The sequence below is a fragment of the Chaetodon trifascialis genome, chromosome 20 (assembly GCF_039877785.1).
Source record: "Chaetodon trifascialis isolate fChaTrf1 chromosome 20, fChaTrf1.hap1, whole genome shotgun sequence".
Lineage (NCBI taxonomy): Eukaryota > Metazoa > Chordata > Actinopteri > Chaetodontiformes > Chaetodontidae > Chaetodon > Chaetodon trifascialis.
Genome location: NC_092075.1, coordinates 16767956 through 16787189, shown reverse-complemented (window position 1 = coordinate 16787189; position 19234 = coordinate 16767956). Strand labels below are relative to the sequence as shown.

The window sequence follows — 19234 nt, the reverse complement described above, 5'->3', positions numbered from 1 at the left end:
TTGAAAGGTCAGCGGCAAACGAGGTCAAATCCGAGGGGTGCGGTGCCGCTATGGAGCGCTCTCTCCATAGGAAAACAATGGGACAGCCGGCGCAAAGCGTTTTTACCGCTGATCATGTGTAGGGGCCTTTAGTGCTGCTGCGCCAGCACACACCACAACACCCCATCTCTGAGCTGCTATTGAAAGAATGGTTGCGGAACCAGTTTCATTTGAGTTCACCCCATAAACCTCGCATAATTCCATTCCCCTCATTGCTACGCGGGGAAATCCACAACTTATTTGTGTAACGGATGAATGTACCTCACAGCCAGTGTCTCCATTTGTGTCTTACATACACACACAAAAAAACACTTGCTAACCGAAGAGCAGGTAAACCCGTAACGTTAAGTTAAAGTTACATAACTCAATTCAGAGTAAAATACACGCGCTTGCTAACCAAACAGCAGGTGAAAACGGTCCACAAAAACAAACAAAAAACTAGCTAACCAAAGAGCAATTAAAACGGGTGGTGTAAATGCTTCAATACAGAGTAAAATGCAGGTGCTTGCTAACGGTTCATATGTAGGTTAGCTAACCGAAGATCAATTAAAACGGTCGGTGTAAATGCCTCAATTCAAAGTAAAATACACGTGCTTGCTAAATGTCCACACAAAAAACCCCACTTACTAACCGAAGAACAAGTCCGGTAAAACATCATGACTCAACTCAGAGTAAAACAAACGTGCTTGCTAAACAAACAGCAGAGAAAACAGTCCACACATACAAGACTGGCCCATAAAAAATAAATTTAAACACACTTACTAATCGATGGCACAACTAAAACCTTCTTTGATAAAATGGTCAGTAAACAGTAAGCTCAGTAAAAACACATGTGGTAAATTAAGCTAACGTGAGTGAGGCTCGGTTTAAATTCACATCTGACATTATAATTTGTACTGATGCTAACGTTAGCATCGACATTGGCAGTTATGCAGTGTGTGACACCCACAAACTCGCCAGCTGCAATGTTACTCACAAACATTACCTTTCAAGCAAGCCAACAAAAATTCTGCTGATATTTTGTCTTAAATAAAACCGATTTTAGTAAGCTACTTTGCTGACTTACCTAGCTTACCGTCCACCACTTCACCTTGACCTTCCACTGCGGGGATAAAAGATGACGGCAGAAACGAAACCTAAGAAACATTAGTGGGCGTGTTCTTGATATTACTCCAGTAGGATTTTCTCTATTTTTTTCCTCCTACTCTAGTGGCCACTGGAAATACTCCAAAATTAATAAAAATAAAAATAAAAACCTCTTTTGAAGGAAAATAATGGTAACTCTGAAAAAATTACTCTCTCATTTTTTCCTGTGTGGTTGTAATTATTCAACCCCTGAAAAACTCACGACAGTCACAAATTTAAAAAAAACCTTTTTAAAAATGTTGAAGAGAACAAATGGCAGTGACTGGATCTTAAAACTAGAATCACTGCAAATCACATGCTGTGTGATTTTGAACACCATCTGACCCAAACTGGAACAGGCCACCTTGGTCCGATCAGTCATCAGGCCCAAGACATATTTGTAATCGGCTCAGCAGTCATAATGTGTGCCCTCACCATAAGAGAGACATGGTCTTACATTTTACAGCCAGTTCTTAAAAGACTGACTATTCAACCACTAAAAGTGCAAAATACAACAATAGATGAAGGAATTAGATTTTTTTTTTTTTTTTTTTTCAAATTTATTTTATGTATTTTATTTCTGTCCCAATGTTTCTGAACCCTTCTTTTCTGATTTGAAGTCCTCTACGTTTCTTGATTCCCAAAAATTGGCTTTCCTGATTTAAAGTCCTCTACGTTTCTTGATTCCCAAAAATTGGCGTGTGCGTCTCCACACAGAAGTAGTGTGTGTTGTGTCTGAGAGCTTATTTGATTTCTGTCCCGATGTTTCTCAGCTCTTCTTTTCTGATTTTATGTCCTCTACGTTTCTTGATTCCCAAAAATTGGCACATGCGTCTCCACATAGAGGTACTGTGTGTTTTCTCTGGGAGCTTCTCATCAGTAGATTCTGCCTCCTCTGTGGACTCAAGGGCAACTTGAGCCTCTTTCAGGGGTGTGATGATAGCTGTATCCAGAGGAGGGAATAGGAGGAACCCTTCCATCTTCAATGGCTCATCCTCACCTGTTTCTTCATGCCTGGCCTTCGTTTGGGGAGGTCGACCGTCCTCTCTCTCCGCCTCAAGCTCGGTGTAAAGCTGAAGGTTGAGTGAGATCTGATCGTTGAGCTGAGTTTTCAGCTCCTCCAGTTCTCTCCCAAAATTTTGCTGCAAGGTACTCATCTCCTCCGCCATCTTTTGACGAAGGGTGTCCTGCTCAGCCCTCAAGGTGCTGATCACGCCCAAGCCTTCTGACACCATGTCCGTGTAAGACTTAATTTCTTTGTCAAGCTCACACTGAAGTTTGTCAGCCTGCTGTCGTGCAGTGATCAGATCAGTCTCATATCTTTGGCTGATCTCCTGGTAGGAATCTCTGGTCCTTTCCAGTTCCTCTTGGAGAAGCTTGTTATTCACTCTCTCCTCTTGGAGAGCGCTTGTCAACTTCTCCTGGCTGAGGGCACTTGCCTCTTGCAGCTCCTTACTGTGTTTTTGAAGGCGTGCCTTGTGCTGGAGTTCATTCTCGAGCTCACGCTGAATGTTGTCGACCTGCTGTCTCGCAGTCATGACATCAGCTTCGTACCTTTGGCTGACCTCACGGTGTGAAACAGTGATCTTCTCCAGTTCTCCTTGGAGAAGCTTGTTCTTCTCCCTTTCCTGCTGGAGCTCAGTCGTGAACTTCTGCTGGATCGCCGCATGTGCCTCCTGGAGCTCTTGGTAATTTTTCAGAAGGAGATTCTTTTCCTCGACTTGCCTCCCGAGTTCACACTGAAGGGTCTCAACCTGCTGTCTGACAAAGATGACGTCAGTGTCACAAGTTGGGCTGACCTCTTGGTGTGAAACCATTCTCTCCAGTTCTTCTTGGAGTGTCTTGTTCTTCTCCTTCTCCGCCTGAAGCTCAGCAGCAAACTTTTCCTCGCTGATGATGTAAGCCACCTGCAGCTCCTCGTAATCGACTTGAAGATCCCTCTTCTTCTTTCTCTTGGTGGTATTTCTCGCCTGAGTGGCAATCTTAGCGATGTCGAGAGTTTCTGGATTGCTGTATTTTACCAGCCTCTCCAGTTCCCTCTTTGTTTCTTTCTCCCTGTTGATGTACATTTCTTTCAGGGTTTTCTGTCTTTGCCACTGGTTTGTGGTCCTATCCAGCTGTTCAGTTAGAACCACTCTTGCACTCTGCTCGCTGAAAGACTTGGCCATCTCTGTGCCCAACTGTTTGTTGAGTTCACAAACATCTTCGCGCAGATCGTGGCACTCCTTTAAGATGTCCTTCGGAGACTCGTGAGCGACAGGCACTCTTTCGATACCATTGTTGTGATGCCTCTTCAGGATGTTCTTCTGAGACCTGACGGTCATGGGCACTCTCTCAGTATCTCTTGCTGTCTTAGTGAAACTCATTTTCTTTGGCTGGTAGAATCAGTCCCAAAAAAAAATGCTATTGTGCGCAGCTGAAGGTTTCCTCTGATGAACAGATCTCTGTGTCAGTCGCTTTATCTCAGATTTTTTCTCTCCTCTCGATCACAGGTTTACCATGCGTTGAAAGACTAGAAACGATCTACCTGATCTGATAGCTGCTGCCCTATATATAGGCCTGATGACCAAAGACCAAAGCCATTTTATTTGGCTTTGGTCTTGGCTTTGATCTTTTTTTTTTTTTTTCCTTCATGTCTACATTCTAAATAGAATTCTTTTCTTCAAAGGTAAACAGAAGGACTGCCCCACTGACAACATTCTAAACAGCTTTTAAAACCTGTTTTTAATCTCAGACTGATTGATGAGCAGCGTTCAGGGTAACACATTACAAAAGTGGCCTGTTACAGTCATGGATTACCTTTCCCCGGTAACAAGTCATTTAAAATGCCACTTAAAACGATGTCATCCCTTTTAAAACATTCAGCAGAGGGGACAAGAACCCAAACACTTTGTTCAATACAGCTGGAGTCAAGAAACCAATACCAGCCACCTCACTCACAGCTCAAACCATAACCACCACCATAAACCAGCACAAAAATGACAATTACAATGTCCTTAAACAATCCACTGTGATAGTTATACCATATGTATTTTTTTCTGTAGCCATCTCTGCTTTGACAAGACTTCATAGCCTGACACTTATTGCAGCTGGACTAAGCCCCACTGGTGGCCTACGGCAGCTTTCCTGGGGAATCATCATCAGCAATGTAGCAAAATAGCTCCCCAGCTGCCTGCCTGCCTACTCCTGGATGTGCCAGTCCGCAAAATCACTGCTAAGCACTGCTGAGCCTGCCAGCCAGCATACATTATTGATTAACATTGAAAACTGTTAACAAGGAGGGTGGGCCTGCGCTGCTCCACCGGTAGATCATGGCATCAAAACTGCCAGATGCAGGGATTAGATTCCCTCTGCGCCACTGCAGGCTATTGTTCATAAAACTGTCATGTTTTCTTCTTGTAGTTCATGGAGAGGCTTTACTTTAACCTCACCTTATTTAGCCTTTAGAAGCAGTATGTTAGCTACTTCTTACTTTTCAGATTACAACTTTTCGCACCCTTTCCGTTCAGTGAAATCTCAAAAAATTTGGTGTTTTTTCTTTTCTTCAGCTAAATAAACTGTTTAGAAATCCTCCATCCTACTAGTACTGTTGCAAAGCTGAAAACAGGGCTAAGCTGACATTTTTGAAAAGCATATTTCTCACAGGACAGTGACTGTGCAAACATATGATGATATAGAATATGATGCATTGCTGTAGATGAAAGTACAGCTAGCAGTAAAATGCAAACACGTGAATGCGGCACAGGGTCAATATCAATGCAAAAACAGAAGAAGTTATAATAAGCTACATATCACAGGGCCCATTTCTCTGCATAACTACTTTTACTTGACGAGGCAGTTTGATTTTTAAACATTAAAATCATTCTGAAAAGGCAGGATTTCATATATCTTATAAGACATGAAGCTCAAGTTTTGAATGTAGGACTTTTCCTTTGTATGGACTATTTTCTTAATACTTCTTCCACCACTGTATGCACATCCAGACAGACATTGCCTGCACAGTTATCAATTGTCCAGTGGCAGAGGAAATTTGTGTATTGCCCTGCCAGCCCGTACGCCTTTTAGCTGGCTAGCAAGTAATGTGTCAGGCTTATTTTCTAGCTTGAAATGCTTTTGCTTAAGTTTGTGGATAGAATTTCCAAGCTGTTCTCCCAATTAAGGGCTGTCTTTTGAGTTTAGGAGAATGCTTTTTTTGTTTGTTCCCATTGTTACTTTTGCATTAGTATTTTTTTTTTTGTTCTTGTATATAAACCTTTGTTTCCGTGCTCATTGTCTGCCTCTTCGGTCTTGCTGTTAATTTAGTGATTAGTAGATCATAACACCGAGAAGTGAACGCGCTGATATTTGCCACATTTTTTTGTGTTAAAAATGTGTCTGACTTTTACAAACCAACAGGTCTAACGGGTTTGTCTGGCATTTTATTTTCCAGTAACCTTAAAGTAAAGGGCAGGTAAGTACATATTTACATATTTTGTGGAGTGGAGCTCTAAGGACCACTAAACGGGTGAAATATCTTAAATATTTGTTGAATAAATACCATAAAATCATTTTCTTTTTCCCTTTTCTTGGTTCAATAAATAAGAACAATTAAAAACTTAAGGTTTAACAAGTAAGCATCAAGGGTTAAAATATACATTCACACTATCATATTTTCATTTGACTGAAGCCTTTAAACCAGGACAGACCGTTCAAAGAATGACAAAGTTGGTGGTATAGAGTGTGTTAAAGGAACTCAGGGCGCTTTACTTCATGCTAACTTATCTGGAGAAAGCGCCGCACAGCTGTCACAGCAGTCAAGAGCCACAAACTTAGAAGTTCATTTCAGACATGATGAAGAGTTGAAGAGTCAGTGAAATCTGTCAAATGTAGTTGATGTAGTAGTAGATGTATTTAAAAACCACAATCACTTAAAAAAATGAAATTGATCATGAAGTTAAAACTACTAACACACACAGAGCAGAATGCGGACTCACGGACAACTTCTCTTGGTAACTAGTTTTTCTGTAGTTATGTGTTTTTACAGTAACCTTTGTTTTTGATCCTGACCAACATTCATGTCCATCCTCGTTTACAATTTTCCAAACCTGGTTGTAATTATTCAACACCTGAAAAACTAATGACAGTCACAAATTTAAAACACGTTTTTAAAAATGTTGAAGAGAACAAATGGCAGTGACTGGATCTGAAGACTAGAATCACTACAAATCACATGCTGTGTGATTTTGAACACAGTCTGACCCAAACTGGAACAGACCCAGTCTACCTTGGTGCGATCAGTCGTCAGGCCATCAAGTCATATTTTTAATAAGCTTAGCAGTCATAATGTGTGCCCGGAGCGGAGGCGGCGGAGCTCAGGTATACGTCATCAACAAGTGTGAGCGATTCAGTACTTCCACTCACTCCGGAAAGCGAATCATTGTTTGTAAATTATTACACACAATGTATCTGTATTTTTAAAGTTGTATTGTACAGTTCAGGGAACTCAGAAACACACAGAATAAGTTTTTCCTCCATTTCTCTCCCTCCTCTGTTTGTATGTGTCGCTTTTGGTTACGTCACACAGAGCAGCGGTAAGCGGCAGATCCGAGTGGTGCGCCACGCCGAGGGTAGCAGTGCCGCTTAGTCAGGTGCCAGCGCTCTCTCCATAGGAAAACAATGGGACAGCCGGCGCAAAGTGTTTGTACCGCTGATCATGTGTAGGGGCCTTTAGGGTTAGGTTTGTGGCGCCAGGACAGCAAGCATTCTGAATTTTTTGAGCAGCAGCGGGGGCCTCTTCTCTTGTGAGGGAGTAGCAAGATGTTTGATGTAGCAAAGCACAGCTGGGAAGGGATGAATGTTTTGAACATGTCCTGGATGTGGGATGGGTCTAAGCCATTCCCTGCACCGTAGACAGGTACCATTCATTCAAGACTTTAACTTAAGGAGTCCAGAAAGATGCAATATTATTATAGCTTGTGTTTTTTTCAGGGAAATATGGATGTGCAACGTGTGTAACATGAAAAAGGGTCAGTCTAACACAGCTGTAGTTGTAGCTGTAGCTGTAGTTGTGGCTTCAGCATCTTGGGAAGATGAGGAGTAAAAGCCAGTGTGTATGCAAAATAATACAGTATTTTGTACTTTACACAGAAGATGAATGTTAAAAAAAAACAAAAAAAAAACAAAACAAAACAAAAAAAAACACACCTCAAAGGTCTTGAGTGCATTAAACATCACAGAAACTTTCCCTGGCACAAAAATGTCACTCATGCAACAAGTTAAACAACTGGAACTGTCATTCCTGTGTGGAAACTTGTCATATATTTAAATGTCTAATAAAAGTCTTTGGTTTGAGAATTGAGAGGCTAGTCGGTGGCTTTGTCCTCTTCACTGAAACAGGCAGAGGAACAAAAGGGCTAATGACAGGCAAGCACACTGCATTCACTCTTGGCCCAGTCATCCATAATTACTCCATGACACGGTGATAAGCACACTCCAATCCACGTCTGGACACAGCGCTGTGGGATGTAATGACTCATCAATTCCTGTTTTCTCCTTGTATCTATACTTGAATATTTGCAATCTAAAAGGCTATGTTGAATGTATAAAAACAAAAAAAATAAAATAAAATAAAATAAAATTGGGACTCTGAATGCAGGATTCAGTACCTTAATTGAATTGCAAGTATTCATTTGGCTGGCTCAAGATATCGAAGCTCCATATAAGCCCTTTCCAAAACAACTTGAGTGACCTTGAACATGTTGGGAGCTTCACAGGGGAATAAAATGATCACAGCATTACTCTGAACATTTCATGCAGAATATTGAACGAAATAAAAACTGTTATTAAGCCAAATAGTTGCAGTGGGATTCCAAAGGTCTGATATTTGTTGGAGTGGAGCATTACTGAGGCAAATGCTGCTGTTCTGATGTAGGTACTACATCCATCACAATGTTTTATGCCAAATGTCGATTTTGCCGTCAGAACTACAAATGCAAAGGTAAATCAGAAGAGGGGGGATTCTACGCTCAAGGTGACAACAAAGACAAAGTTGTCCTGGCCCATAAGCCAGCAGGATGGGCCCAATGATTCCCTGTGGACATTTTACATACGTTTACATTGCTATTCCCAAAATGTATTGTATGCATCCTTGAGGTCCAACAAATGTGTTCCATTTCCTTCCATTAGACATCCACAAAGTGAATTTTTCAAAGTATTTCAAATCCTGCACTGTTTAGGCCCATGTTTACAAGCTTACGTCTCTTCTTCCCTGTCTTTGGTGGTGCGCATTTAAGTTTGAACTATTAACTTCAAATAAAAGCTGGCATTTTCTACTCCTAGTAGAGCCAATTGGAACAGTTTCACTTTTGCCATTCTAAAATCTATAGCAGTCCAAAATTTATGAAGAGCTTTCCAAACAGGTGCAAGAGGCGAGAAGTAGAAGGGAAGCAGTACAGAAACCTCTAAACAGTTTTCTTTTGTCTTGGAGAGTTTTCTGGTGCAGTAAAAACTTGCTGTTTATATTCTTGTCGTTGACGGTGATGTTGCCCTGCTGCGCTGGCCTGTTCCATAATGAGGATGCTGTCATGCATGTTATTTCACAGAAAATGCAATTTTGAGTAACTGCGCCCTGGGCCTTCACCCCCACCCTCGTGGAGCCCTGCAAGCCGAGCCAGGCAACTGAGGAAATCTCCAAGCAAACCAGAAGTGACAGGCTGTGGAGCCAGCTAATATTCTCTGACACATGGCATTGGGACCCCCTCACCTCCACTCAACATATCCAGCACACAGCAAATGGAGGAGAACATAGAGCAAAGACCTCCAATAAAGAAGCTCATAGTGCGGCCATGATTAGGCACTGCAAGGATATCAGGGAGCCAGATTACTCCGGAAATGAGTTCAGGAATGTCGCAAATGAGGATATCAACAAGAGGGTACTTAGGTGCCCATTTAGTTTATGGAGCTTCCTCTGAGTGCACTTTTCCATTCAGCTGGGCTCCGGCTGTTTAAGAATTGAGAAGTAGTCGAGATAAACCAGTGACATTTTCAGCATGGCATTCAGTTCAATGACAAATAAGAACAAAAAAAAAAAGCTTTTCATCTTTTGCACCGACGTGTGCAAGAAAGATACAAGCACATTGTTGTAAAGGTCACAGGGACTTACAAGCATAGATAACCAAATTAATTATGCCAACCCAGGTCCTCAGGAAAATCGGCAAGATGCCTGATGAGAGCGGTGCTGTGTGAATCCAAATCCCCTGGTCACTGTTGCTTATCACCACAGAGAGGCAAGACGCCGCAGTGGCTCATAATGAGGCAGGTATACATGTCAATCACATGTGGGGAGTCAAAGCCTGTGAAGCAAAGAATCTGCAAATCTAATTAGCTGTTTTCTTAAAATAACCCTGCGTTGCATTTTGGAGAATGTCGCTAAAGGTAAATATTAACAAAGAATGGTATGTCATCAGCAAATTTGTTTATGAATAGAAAGTAAGTCTGTCAGCAGTAGGCAGTAAAAATCCATGACAAAACAACCAGGCAGACTGTGTGTATACCTTGAATGACAATTCCAATGTTACAGTATGCAATGATACTTTAGTGTGTTGACCCTAATCATCAGAAAAAAGGCTGACTCTTCTCAATCAATAACATAAATGATGGAACTGTAGAAACTACTGCTTAACTTACTTTCTCTATTTCCCTCATTTCTCTCCCTCCATGTATATCTTCTGAGCTTTCATGCAACAAGGCCTTTACAGGGACCTTTGGCTGGCTTGACTTTATCTGGGATTGCGTGCAAATGAAGATTTCCAACCACTGCTCAACCAGATCAGGGAGTCAGATGAGCTGAACCAGGAAGGAGATACAGTAGGAGTGTGTGTGTGTGTGTGTGTGTGTGTGTGTGTGTGTGTGTGTGTGTGTGTGTGTGTGTGTGTGTGTGTGTGTGTGTGTGTGTGTGTGCACGCATTCATGTGTGAGATAGAGGGAGAGAGTATGTGCCTGCCTCTATCTATTAGTAGGAAAAGAGTCTCTAGTGTCACACTAACTTTGTGTTACATGGCCCTCTAGGCTTAAGGAAGAGGCCTGCGATGAGCCTATTATCTATGCAAACTGACGTCGGCCAAAGAAATACTGTGGCTGCCTGTTTCAGGTTGGAAGGATGAGGAGGAGAGGGAAAAAGTATGTGTGCTATCAGGATCGCTGTGCAGACGAATATAATACATACTTATGTATGCAAGAACAGGTACACATACACACACAGTGAGGTGTGTGACTCACTCTTGCAATAATGGCTGTATCATTCGAGGAGAGTGGCATATCCATGGCTGTGTGTGGAATCATGACCGGGTCCAGAACCTATCATCTCTATCATTACCATTACCTATGGGGGAGCCACACTTCGCACAGCAGGGAGGCAAATCACTGCTCCCCTAAGGGATGCAAATTACCCACACGTTGCTCAGCAGCTGGGCAAGACAGAGATCCATCTGAGAGAAAAACCTGTTCGCAAATAAATCCCAGCTTTCCCTGTTCACAGTGTTTTCTACTCCGCACACAGCATAAATGACCTTCATATCAAGCCATTTCTGTCTATAATAGACAAAACGAGTTGAACAATCTGCCTGTGCAATAAGAAGATTTTTAACTTTCTAATAAACTGTACTTGTTTTAAGACTTTTCAATCTTGAAAAGGCAGGTGGCTGCACTTTAAATGAAACCCAATTTCAAGAAATACATGAAACAAGCTGATTTGCAGAAACAGATGAGAAAGAAACAAATTGATAGCTTGAGAGGAGAAACAACTATACAAGAATATAACTGTGACAAGCCAATGCCGTCTTGACTGGATTAACTGTGATCATTTTGACTAAATGGGGAACAATTGGTTACATGCTCTCTCAGCTTTTTCCTCTAACATGTTTTGTTTCAATTGACTTATCCTGTGATGGCTAATCCCAGCAATCCTCCAACTGACCTGTGGATACTCAACCTCTCGAATTTGCAAGGGCAGGAAAAAAATGCAGATTGCAGACAAGTGGATTTTAACACTCTATGTAGTAAATAACATAACGCCAAAGACCAACAACACATGCACATTTCAGGTCACTAACCTTTCCTTAAAGTCGAGGAAGATCTTGCCCAGGCCATTTCCTCCACTGCCCATGTTCAGGTCGATGGCTCGCAGGAGGGCAAAGTGGACTTTGATTACATCCTGAGTGAACGTCACAATAAACATTAGAATCCATCCACTCTAATGCATATTCTTACACACGGTTCTACACATTGATAGTTACACACATACTGTAGACAGTCATTTCCAAGGATATACAGGACATGAGGTGCGCAATGGTACTCATCCTGAAACGTTCAGTGCATGACACTCCTTATATATTAGCCTGGTTTGCACATGATTCAAAATGATTACAGTCGTGTTATGTCTAATAACTATGTGTTTGCATATGCGGAAGCTAAATGAAAAATACAGTGCCATCAGCTAAACACTGCTAGTTAAAGGATAAGGCTGGCATTATTCAAGATGTCTTTGTCCACATATGCAATGAAAAGACCAAAGGAAAAAAACAAACAATGCATTAATCAATCTGTCCCTCAGCCCCCAGCCCAATGGTTCCTATTGAGGACAAAGAGCTTTAAAAATGCCTCACAGATATATGTGTTTAAGTTTAGTGGTGTGGCTCATGTGATTCTTGGGAACATGACTGTCCCTGAGCTCGTACCCCTCCTCCCCCCCAACATTCAATTAACATGAATTCATAAAAAAAGATACAAAATTCATGTGCAATTAAATGCTAACGCAGGAGGAGGCTGGGGAGGTGGACAGAATTATATTTGTGAAAGCAGGCAGCAGTGCAGCAGATGCAGAGTTCAGCGAGTGAATGAGCGCCAAATGTTTATGTGTAGCGTCTGCTGAGAGAGATAGGTCATGAAAAGCCTGTTTGGAGAGTGTACAGAACATGTGATTACGAAATGACATCTGTGGTGTAAAGAGTACATCTTGCAAGGTTCCAATCCCAATACAGCGTCTTGGTGTACAGTCGCTGTTTTCATAATGTCAATCTGTGCCTCCAGGATATTTGCAAATAACAACAATGCTCCAAGTTTACTATTCTGCTGTAACAGTTACAGTTGGACCGCGATCCACTGTTTGGTTCTCATTGTGATGAACACACTGAACCATGACACTAAAATCTCAGTGCATATCAAACAGTGAACTTTGCATCCCAATACACCTCTAATATGAATACATACAACATATCCTGTCATTCATTCAGCCAGCCATACACTTATTGAATTATTCACTTGGGGGGCGAAACATCCAGGCATGCTGTATAGACATCATTTTCCTTGCTTGAGCGGTTACTCACCTCAAGATTGACAAAGATAGCTTCCATGTCCTGTGGCGTCAAGACTTGCTTCAACGGGATCATGTAATTCTTAAGAGAAACAGGAGACAAATCAGTGCAAATGTGTGCAAATGTAATTGAAATCCCTCTTAAAAAACAAATAGGTATTTAATTTCAGGCTACATAATATAAATGTATACTACACAGCTGTTCTGGTTGCTGCACTTACTTATGCTTACAGACAAAAAAACCTGCCTACTCTTCCTCTAACATTGTTTTATGGTTGTCACATTCCATCATCATAATAATAATAAACAGATCAACTGAGAAGCAACGGAGAGATGACAGGCTTTATTAACCCCAACTCAATTAAGCTTAACGAGTCCTCTGATCATAAGAAGGTTATTTATTCTCACTTAGTCTCGTGTCGGCCTGACGTGGGAAACGCAGGATACACATTTAGTTTAATGAAATTAGTGGAGCGGGTGATTTGTGGCGTTCCATCAAATCGCGAATGAAATCTGTCAATGCGGAAACTGATGTGTTAGCAGCGCTGATCTCAACAATGGTTCATTATCACACTGAAAGAGATGGTGTGTGTGTGTGTGTGTGTGTGTGTGTGTGTGTGAGAGAGAGAGATCAGGATTCTTCATGCATACAGAATTTGCTGTTTTACATGGATGCAACTTGAGTTTGTCTGCAGTAGTGTTGAGAGCAGTGGTGTCCAGTGTAATCATTAACTGCTGTTAAGCAGCACTAACACAGAAAGAAATAAAGGGACTGTGGATGAAAATAATGTCAAATCTTCCCCAACACTTGTTGCCAGTGTGTGTGTGTGTGTATGTTTGTGTGTTCATGTATAGACGTCCTTGCGCCTGTGATGTGTGGGTCTATACTTAAAGCCCCAGGGATCAGCGTGCCCTGTGGGGACTGAGCCAATAATAACTGAATCGATCAGCTCCTGTGACATTTGCGCTCCCCAAAGACTCTGCCAATAGCTGACATTTCCATGCTGTGACCCGGCCCACAGGCCTGAGACACCAACAAAGACGAAGTGACAAAAGGAAACTCTGATGCGACACCGCTTGAGCCAGGATAAAAATGCACATATATCAGCGCACTGGAATGAATGAACACTTATTGTGACACTCACCTTCTCAATGTCCTCTAAAGTCTTGTAGTACTTTGCTTCGGTCTCCTGGATCTCCAATAAGCAGCAGTTTCTCTTGTCATCTTCTGTCATGCCCATTTTCTATGGTGACGGGAGGAAATATAATGAGCCAGGAGAGTTAGACTGCATGATTTTGGATTGTTGATTATCTTTGTATTTACAAAATATTCCGGGTCTACACCTTTTACTGTTTTTAGCATGACCACCAGGATTAGGCTTCTCATTTTTTAGTGATTATGTTTCATGTAAATACATCTATACAAGCTTTATTTTTTGTTTGTTTCAGTGACTTCCTAAAACATATACAGTATGTTATGAGGGCTAGGTTGGTTAGCTAAGGTTAGTATTCATTTCCAAACAAAATGAAATCTATTAGCACATTCTTGAAAATGGCTTGAGCTGTGTCATCCATCATATTCCATTATCTGCATGAGATAATGTAGCAATCAATTTACACTTAAACTGCACTGCCATGCAACCCTAAAGTTGACTGAGCTGACATGACTCAAACAGGTTTCATGAGTCTGTTTTACCTTCACCAGGATAAGCCACTCGTTATCAGTACTGCTTTCCAGGGAGTCGTGGGTATAAAACTGATTGGATTTTGCTAATTGATTTTCATACTGTCTGAAAATGAATGGAAACCAACAGCTGCTGGAACAAAAACAAAACTACATTCAAAAATCCTAAAAACTGTGAAGTCTTTGTTCAAACAGGGAAAAGATAAACACAATGTGCATTTACAGTCCAAACATTTTTTTTAGTGTATTTAATTAAAGCAGAGCTAATTTCAACTTGAGCCAGATCAAAATGTTCACCCACACTGTGTGTACGTTGAGAAAGGGAAGTGTGTGAGCTGGTGAGCTTTTGTGTCATTGAATGTGTGGGCATATTGGCATATACATGCATATGTAGATGACTAAAAAGGTTTTTCATTTGCAGCTGTGCAGCTATGAGGGGGCACTGGAGGATGGGGAAAAGATACAAACTTATCTACATAGAGTGCTTCTCATGAGACCTGATCCGTCCATTCCATATTGGAATGTGTGTATATATACATGTGTTTCTCTGTAAGAACAATACACTGTAATGCATATTGTCAGTGACTCACCCACATGATGATGGTAAAAAACAAAAGGAAAGAAACAGACAGAGGCTTTTTTTATGGTGGTGATATGAGCAGCTTGACTGAGGAATAATTAACTGAGCCATCTGGGACAGATTTGACTGTTGATGACCAGTGCCGATAATATAAAAACTGGGGCTAAAAATACAGTAATGCAGGTCCAGTCCAGGCTTCAATCCAGTATGTAATCAACCAATCAGAAGCAGGGCTCAAAGCCAGCAGGATAATATTTATTTGTCTCATGCTTTGAGGTTCTGTGTGGCAGCTGGCAGCCGCCACTGACGTCAGTTAACACTGCAGTCACCGAGCTGAAGTCACAACTGTGTCCAGCGGGGCCTTGAGTCAGACCCCAGATGGGTTCTCCTTTTCCCCTGTGCACGGGTCAGTAATCTAACTGGCAGGTCGCTCTAATGGGATGCTGTGAGTTTGTTTTAATGGAGTGGTGGAGGGGGTTTTGCCGACAGGGTGGGGTGAGTCACAAGCACAGCAGCACTCACCTGCATGTATCTGATCTGCAGCATTGGGAAAGGCAAAGCAGTGCAAGTCAGAAGTCAAATTTATCACCAGTTATGTAAGAGACATCCAAGTTTGAGATGAGATGTCGTACAAATACTAGACGATGGCCCCAGAGACATTGACAATGCACATCACAGACACACAAAAGCGTGTGTTTCCTCTTCTTAGTATTACATGTTCATTGCATCCTTTCTGGTAGTTGAGATGGTAAAATAGATTTTAGATTTAGTAATCATCAAATTAAGTGTTGTCTAATGGACACAGGCGTCTCAGTCTAAGGTGCCTGTTGAAAATGCAACACTTCAGTCATAGACCCCCAGCACGCATCAGATTCACAATATGACAATCACATCATCAATCACTGACAAAAATATCCCTAATGATTAATTGGGCAGAGATTGTGACATGTTCTCACCATGGGTTGTCGTACTTCCACCTTAATGATGTCCTCGTAGATGTCATCCCCATCGTCCTCACACGGCACACAGTCGTAGATGTCATCCTCACCCAAGTCATGTTCACTGGGGAAAAACACACATACACAAGTAAGACAAACAGATGTATCAGAACGCAGGCTGAACACAAAGGATGCATCCTTTCACTTTGTCGAAAAGCCTCACATGTCCACTATAAACTGCTCTGACAGTTGACGCACTGAGCAGTCAAACCAGCGCGAGCTCATTATCTTTCATGAGCTGGAGAGTGATATTGGCATTCCAGGCAAGGGGACACAGTGCCCGATATACACAAACCTCCACAGAGTTGCTTTATTGAGTGGCATTTCCCTTTAATATGTTTATGTTGCTTTGGCACCCAGCTAGCTAACTGACCTTTAATTAGGCAAGCAGCCAGCAGAGCACATACAGTTACTGTGGAGAAGAGCGTCTTCTGGGAAAGATCCTCAAGCTCTGGGAGCCCACACTGTATCACCCTGTGTTCTGTGAAAGCAATTATTGTTTGGGAAACTTATTGAGGCGGTGGAGAAGCCTCAGCAGGAATACACCTTGGCAGTGGGCCCATATCAGTGTAGTTGCTTTAACACTGATATGGAAGCTTTCAGTCCCCAAAAAGGACATAAATGATTACTACTGTAAATAAATAAAGGTCGTAAGAATCGCCTGCTAAATAATCGAGAACCAGGGTTCAAGCTTGGCAACTGCATGCTTGTTTAAACAAAATTTTAGCATGATGCTCATGTACATTGTTGCCATGGATTCTGTGCTACTGTATGCTGTAGGCCCTGTTTTCAACATATATTTGGCAAATTGGAACCATTAAAAGTATACAGAATTAGCTATTAACAGTACCTCTTTGCAATGTACAATGTACAATGTGCAATTAATCTACTCTCCTGTTAGAGCATGCATTATGTCTGTGTAATCTGATTTGATTCCACTGAGTTACATCAGAGCTGCCAATCTGTGCTGCCTCCACATGCTCAGAAAAGGACGACCAGGGTTCAAGCTCAGCAAGTGGTTCCTGCTTAAATGTCCTTGAGCGGAACACTTGATGCCTACCAGCTCAAGGGATGCTGTTTTGTGCTCTGACCTGGCCCGAGTGGAGGCAAGCGACAAGAGGATTTCTCTTGTTGGATAAATAGTGCCTCATTCAAATGTATCTGGACGTGATCTCCAGCACGCCGACCTTCCTGATTGAGTATTCCTGAGGAAGATACTTTATCCCCACTCGCCTAATGGGGGCCATAACCTGGCTGTGCCGACATCAGACCAACCAGGTTCAGACCAGGGAATTTTATTTCACTTTAAGATGCCCGAAATGGGATATTTTGTAGGGATTTGACATACTTTATTAATTCATGAATATTCTAAAACAACATTTATAGGCAAAAATCCAAAAAATACAGGTTGTAGATTTTCTACACAGTGACATGGCTGCAAATTGACCTTCTGCATCATTGCTAAAATATTCCTCCCTTCACAGTCTGTGTGAATAGGGGACAATCAGAAATCAGAAAAGATAGAAGTGCCCTCAATCAAATATTCAGCTTTGTCGTCATGCTCATGCAGGCATTGTTTGAAGTTTTAATTGAGGTGGCTTGGTTCACTCTCAGCACTGTGTGTCATCCTTCTTTATTAAGTTAAAGTGGTTCATGTTGAATACTGAGAAGGCTGTGTGGGAGGATACCGGACAGCCAATGCTGTACAATCAGTATCTCCTCTCTGAACTCTGAGACTACAGTGGGCTCCACAGAGACGGATGTGTTGCATGGCAGGGAAGGTTTTTTTTGGAAAGCAGATGTTGTACTTCATTGTGCTCTGACCCCTCAGAGACAGTATTACACGGCACGACGGAGGTCTGGTGCAGTGATGTGAATACGACCTGTGGAGAGATCTAAGAGGAGCAGGATCTCCAGGGACAGCATGGAGGAGGAGTTGGAGAGTGGGGTCCTTTTAAACAGTATAAGAATAGAAAAATATTAAGAACACTGAATAGAAATTATGAAAACTGAAAAGAAACATTTTGTGTTGGTCTATTGATCCTGCACTTGATGGACATGAGTGAGAGTTTGTCAAGGTAAAATATTGTAGATGCCAGAGGAATCAGTATTCTACTGATATGCACATGCCACATCGACTTTTCCTGATTGTTTTAGATCATCGGTCTCTACATCCTGAAAGCTCCCTCAGGTTTCCACTTGGTGATGTCATTGATGAAGTTCTTAACTGACTACGGGTTTCCACTGTCAATACGCATTGATCCTAAAGTCAAACAACACTAATGAATCCGAAACAAGATCTAAATGTGATCAGTGTAAGCCTTAACTCCAGTACATATAAGTACCCAGTATGGAGTTTCAGAGAACTGAAAAGGTTGCTGCTGATGAAAAATATGTGCTTATATAACTTATATAGGCTTGAAGAAGGCCTGTCTATCGTTGTGAGGACCAGTTTAAGTGTACAAGTCAATCCTTGTAATTTGAGGACTTTTTGGCCACTTCTCACTTCTTCAGCGGATTATTTGTGGGCTAAGACTTTTTGGATTTTAGGTTCAAGGCTAGGATTAGGTTGAGGTTGAACTGGTTGGGTTTTAGACATGAAGTATTCATGGTTAAGGTGACTGTTTCAGGCTTCCAGCACTACATGTGAGTGTGAGTTTGCATGTGTATTATGAGAAAGACAGAGTGAGAGTCGAGAAAGACATATTTCTTGCCAGTGTAGTAAATCTGTCATGCCACAACTTCCCTATTTACATCCCTTTGTCTCTTGGGCTTTAACGGACATTAATAAATAATTCAAATGCATTAATGTGTGTGCGCGTTTGTGTGTGCATCAGTGGGATGGTGAGTGGGAGTTGAGTCCTGAGGACTCATAAATTAGGTCTTATTTTCTGTTTGATTACACAGTGACAGGCCAGAGGGTGTCCGAGGCGTTTGCACGCAATCGGCTCGCTAGCCTCTGCTCTCAGGCCTCAATGCCGTAGAGTTACATCAGCGGGCAGAGTATGACTCATCATATCAGAGCAGCTGAGCATATGTCCCCAAAGGCTGGGTTGCCTTCCAGGTTTCTTTTGCAACGATATTATTCTTTCACACAGGAATTTGTTTTTGTTAGAACTGTGATATACTGTGTGGGGAGCAGCATGGTAATGCTCCCACACTGCATCAGTAGGGCTGATAAACTGAAACAAAAACACTAAAAAACAAAACATAGAAAAGGAAAAGCCAAAGGCCCCATGAGGTTCCATATTTCACTGTGCAATGCACACACGGTGGACAACATACTGAAGACTTTGTTATCCATAAAACCTTATTATATTGCCTATTCAAATAAGAACTTTGAAAGCCAAAGTGGAGAAGGGTTCCACGTGTAGAGCAGTTGACTATGGGTGAGTTGGTCCTAAGAGGTGGTTGAACTTGGGTCAGAAGGGGGTCAGGTTCAGATTCCCCAATCTGGAGTG

At 41.8% G+C, this 19234-nt stretch overlaps 1 protein-coding gene across 9 annotated transcripts in view; it reads right to left on the bottom strand.

The window, feature by feature from the left end:
* The window catches only part of vav2 (vav 2 guanine nucleotide exchange factor), a 196972-nt gene that overhangs the window by 31178 nt on the left and 146560 nt on the right, over positions 1 to 19234 (bottom strand). For all 9 annotated transcript variants that reach the window (XM_070989069.1, XM_070989071.1, XM_070989072.1 and 6 more), the window contains exons 5-8: positions 15732 to 15837; positions 13657 to 13755; positions 12525 to 12593; positions 11253 to 11353 (exon numbers count right to left, since the gene is read on the bottom strand). In XM_070989069.1, the coding sequence (XP_070845170.1) occupies positions 11253 to 11353; positions 12525 to 12593; positions 13657 to 13755; positions 15732 to 15837 (375 nt within the window). The remainder of the gene's footprint in view (positions 1 to 11252; positions 11354 to 12524; positions 12594 to 13656; positions 13756 to 15731; positions 15838 to 19234) is intronic.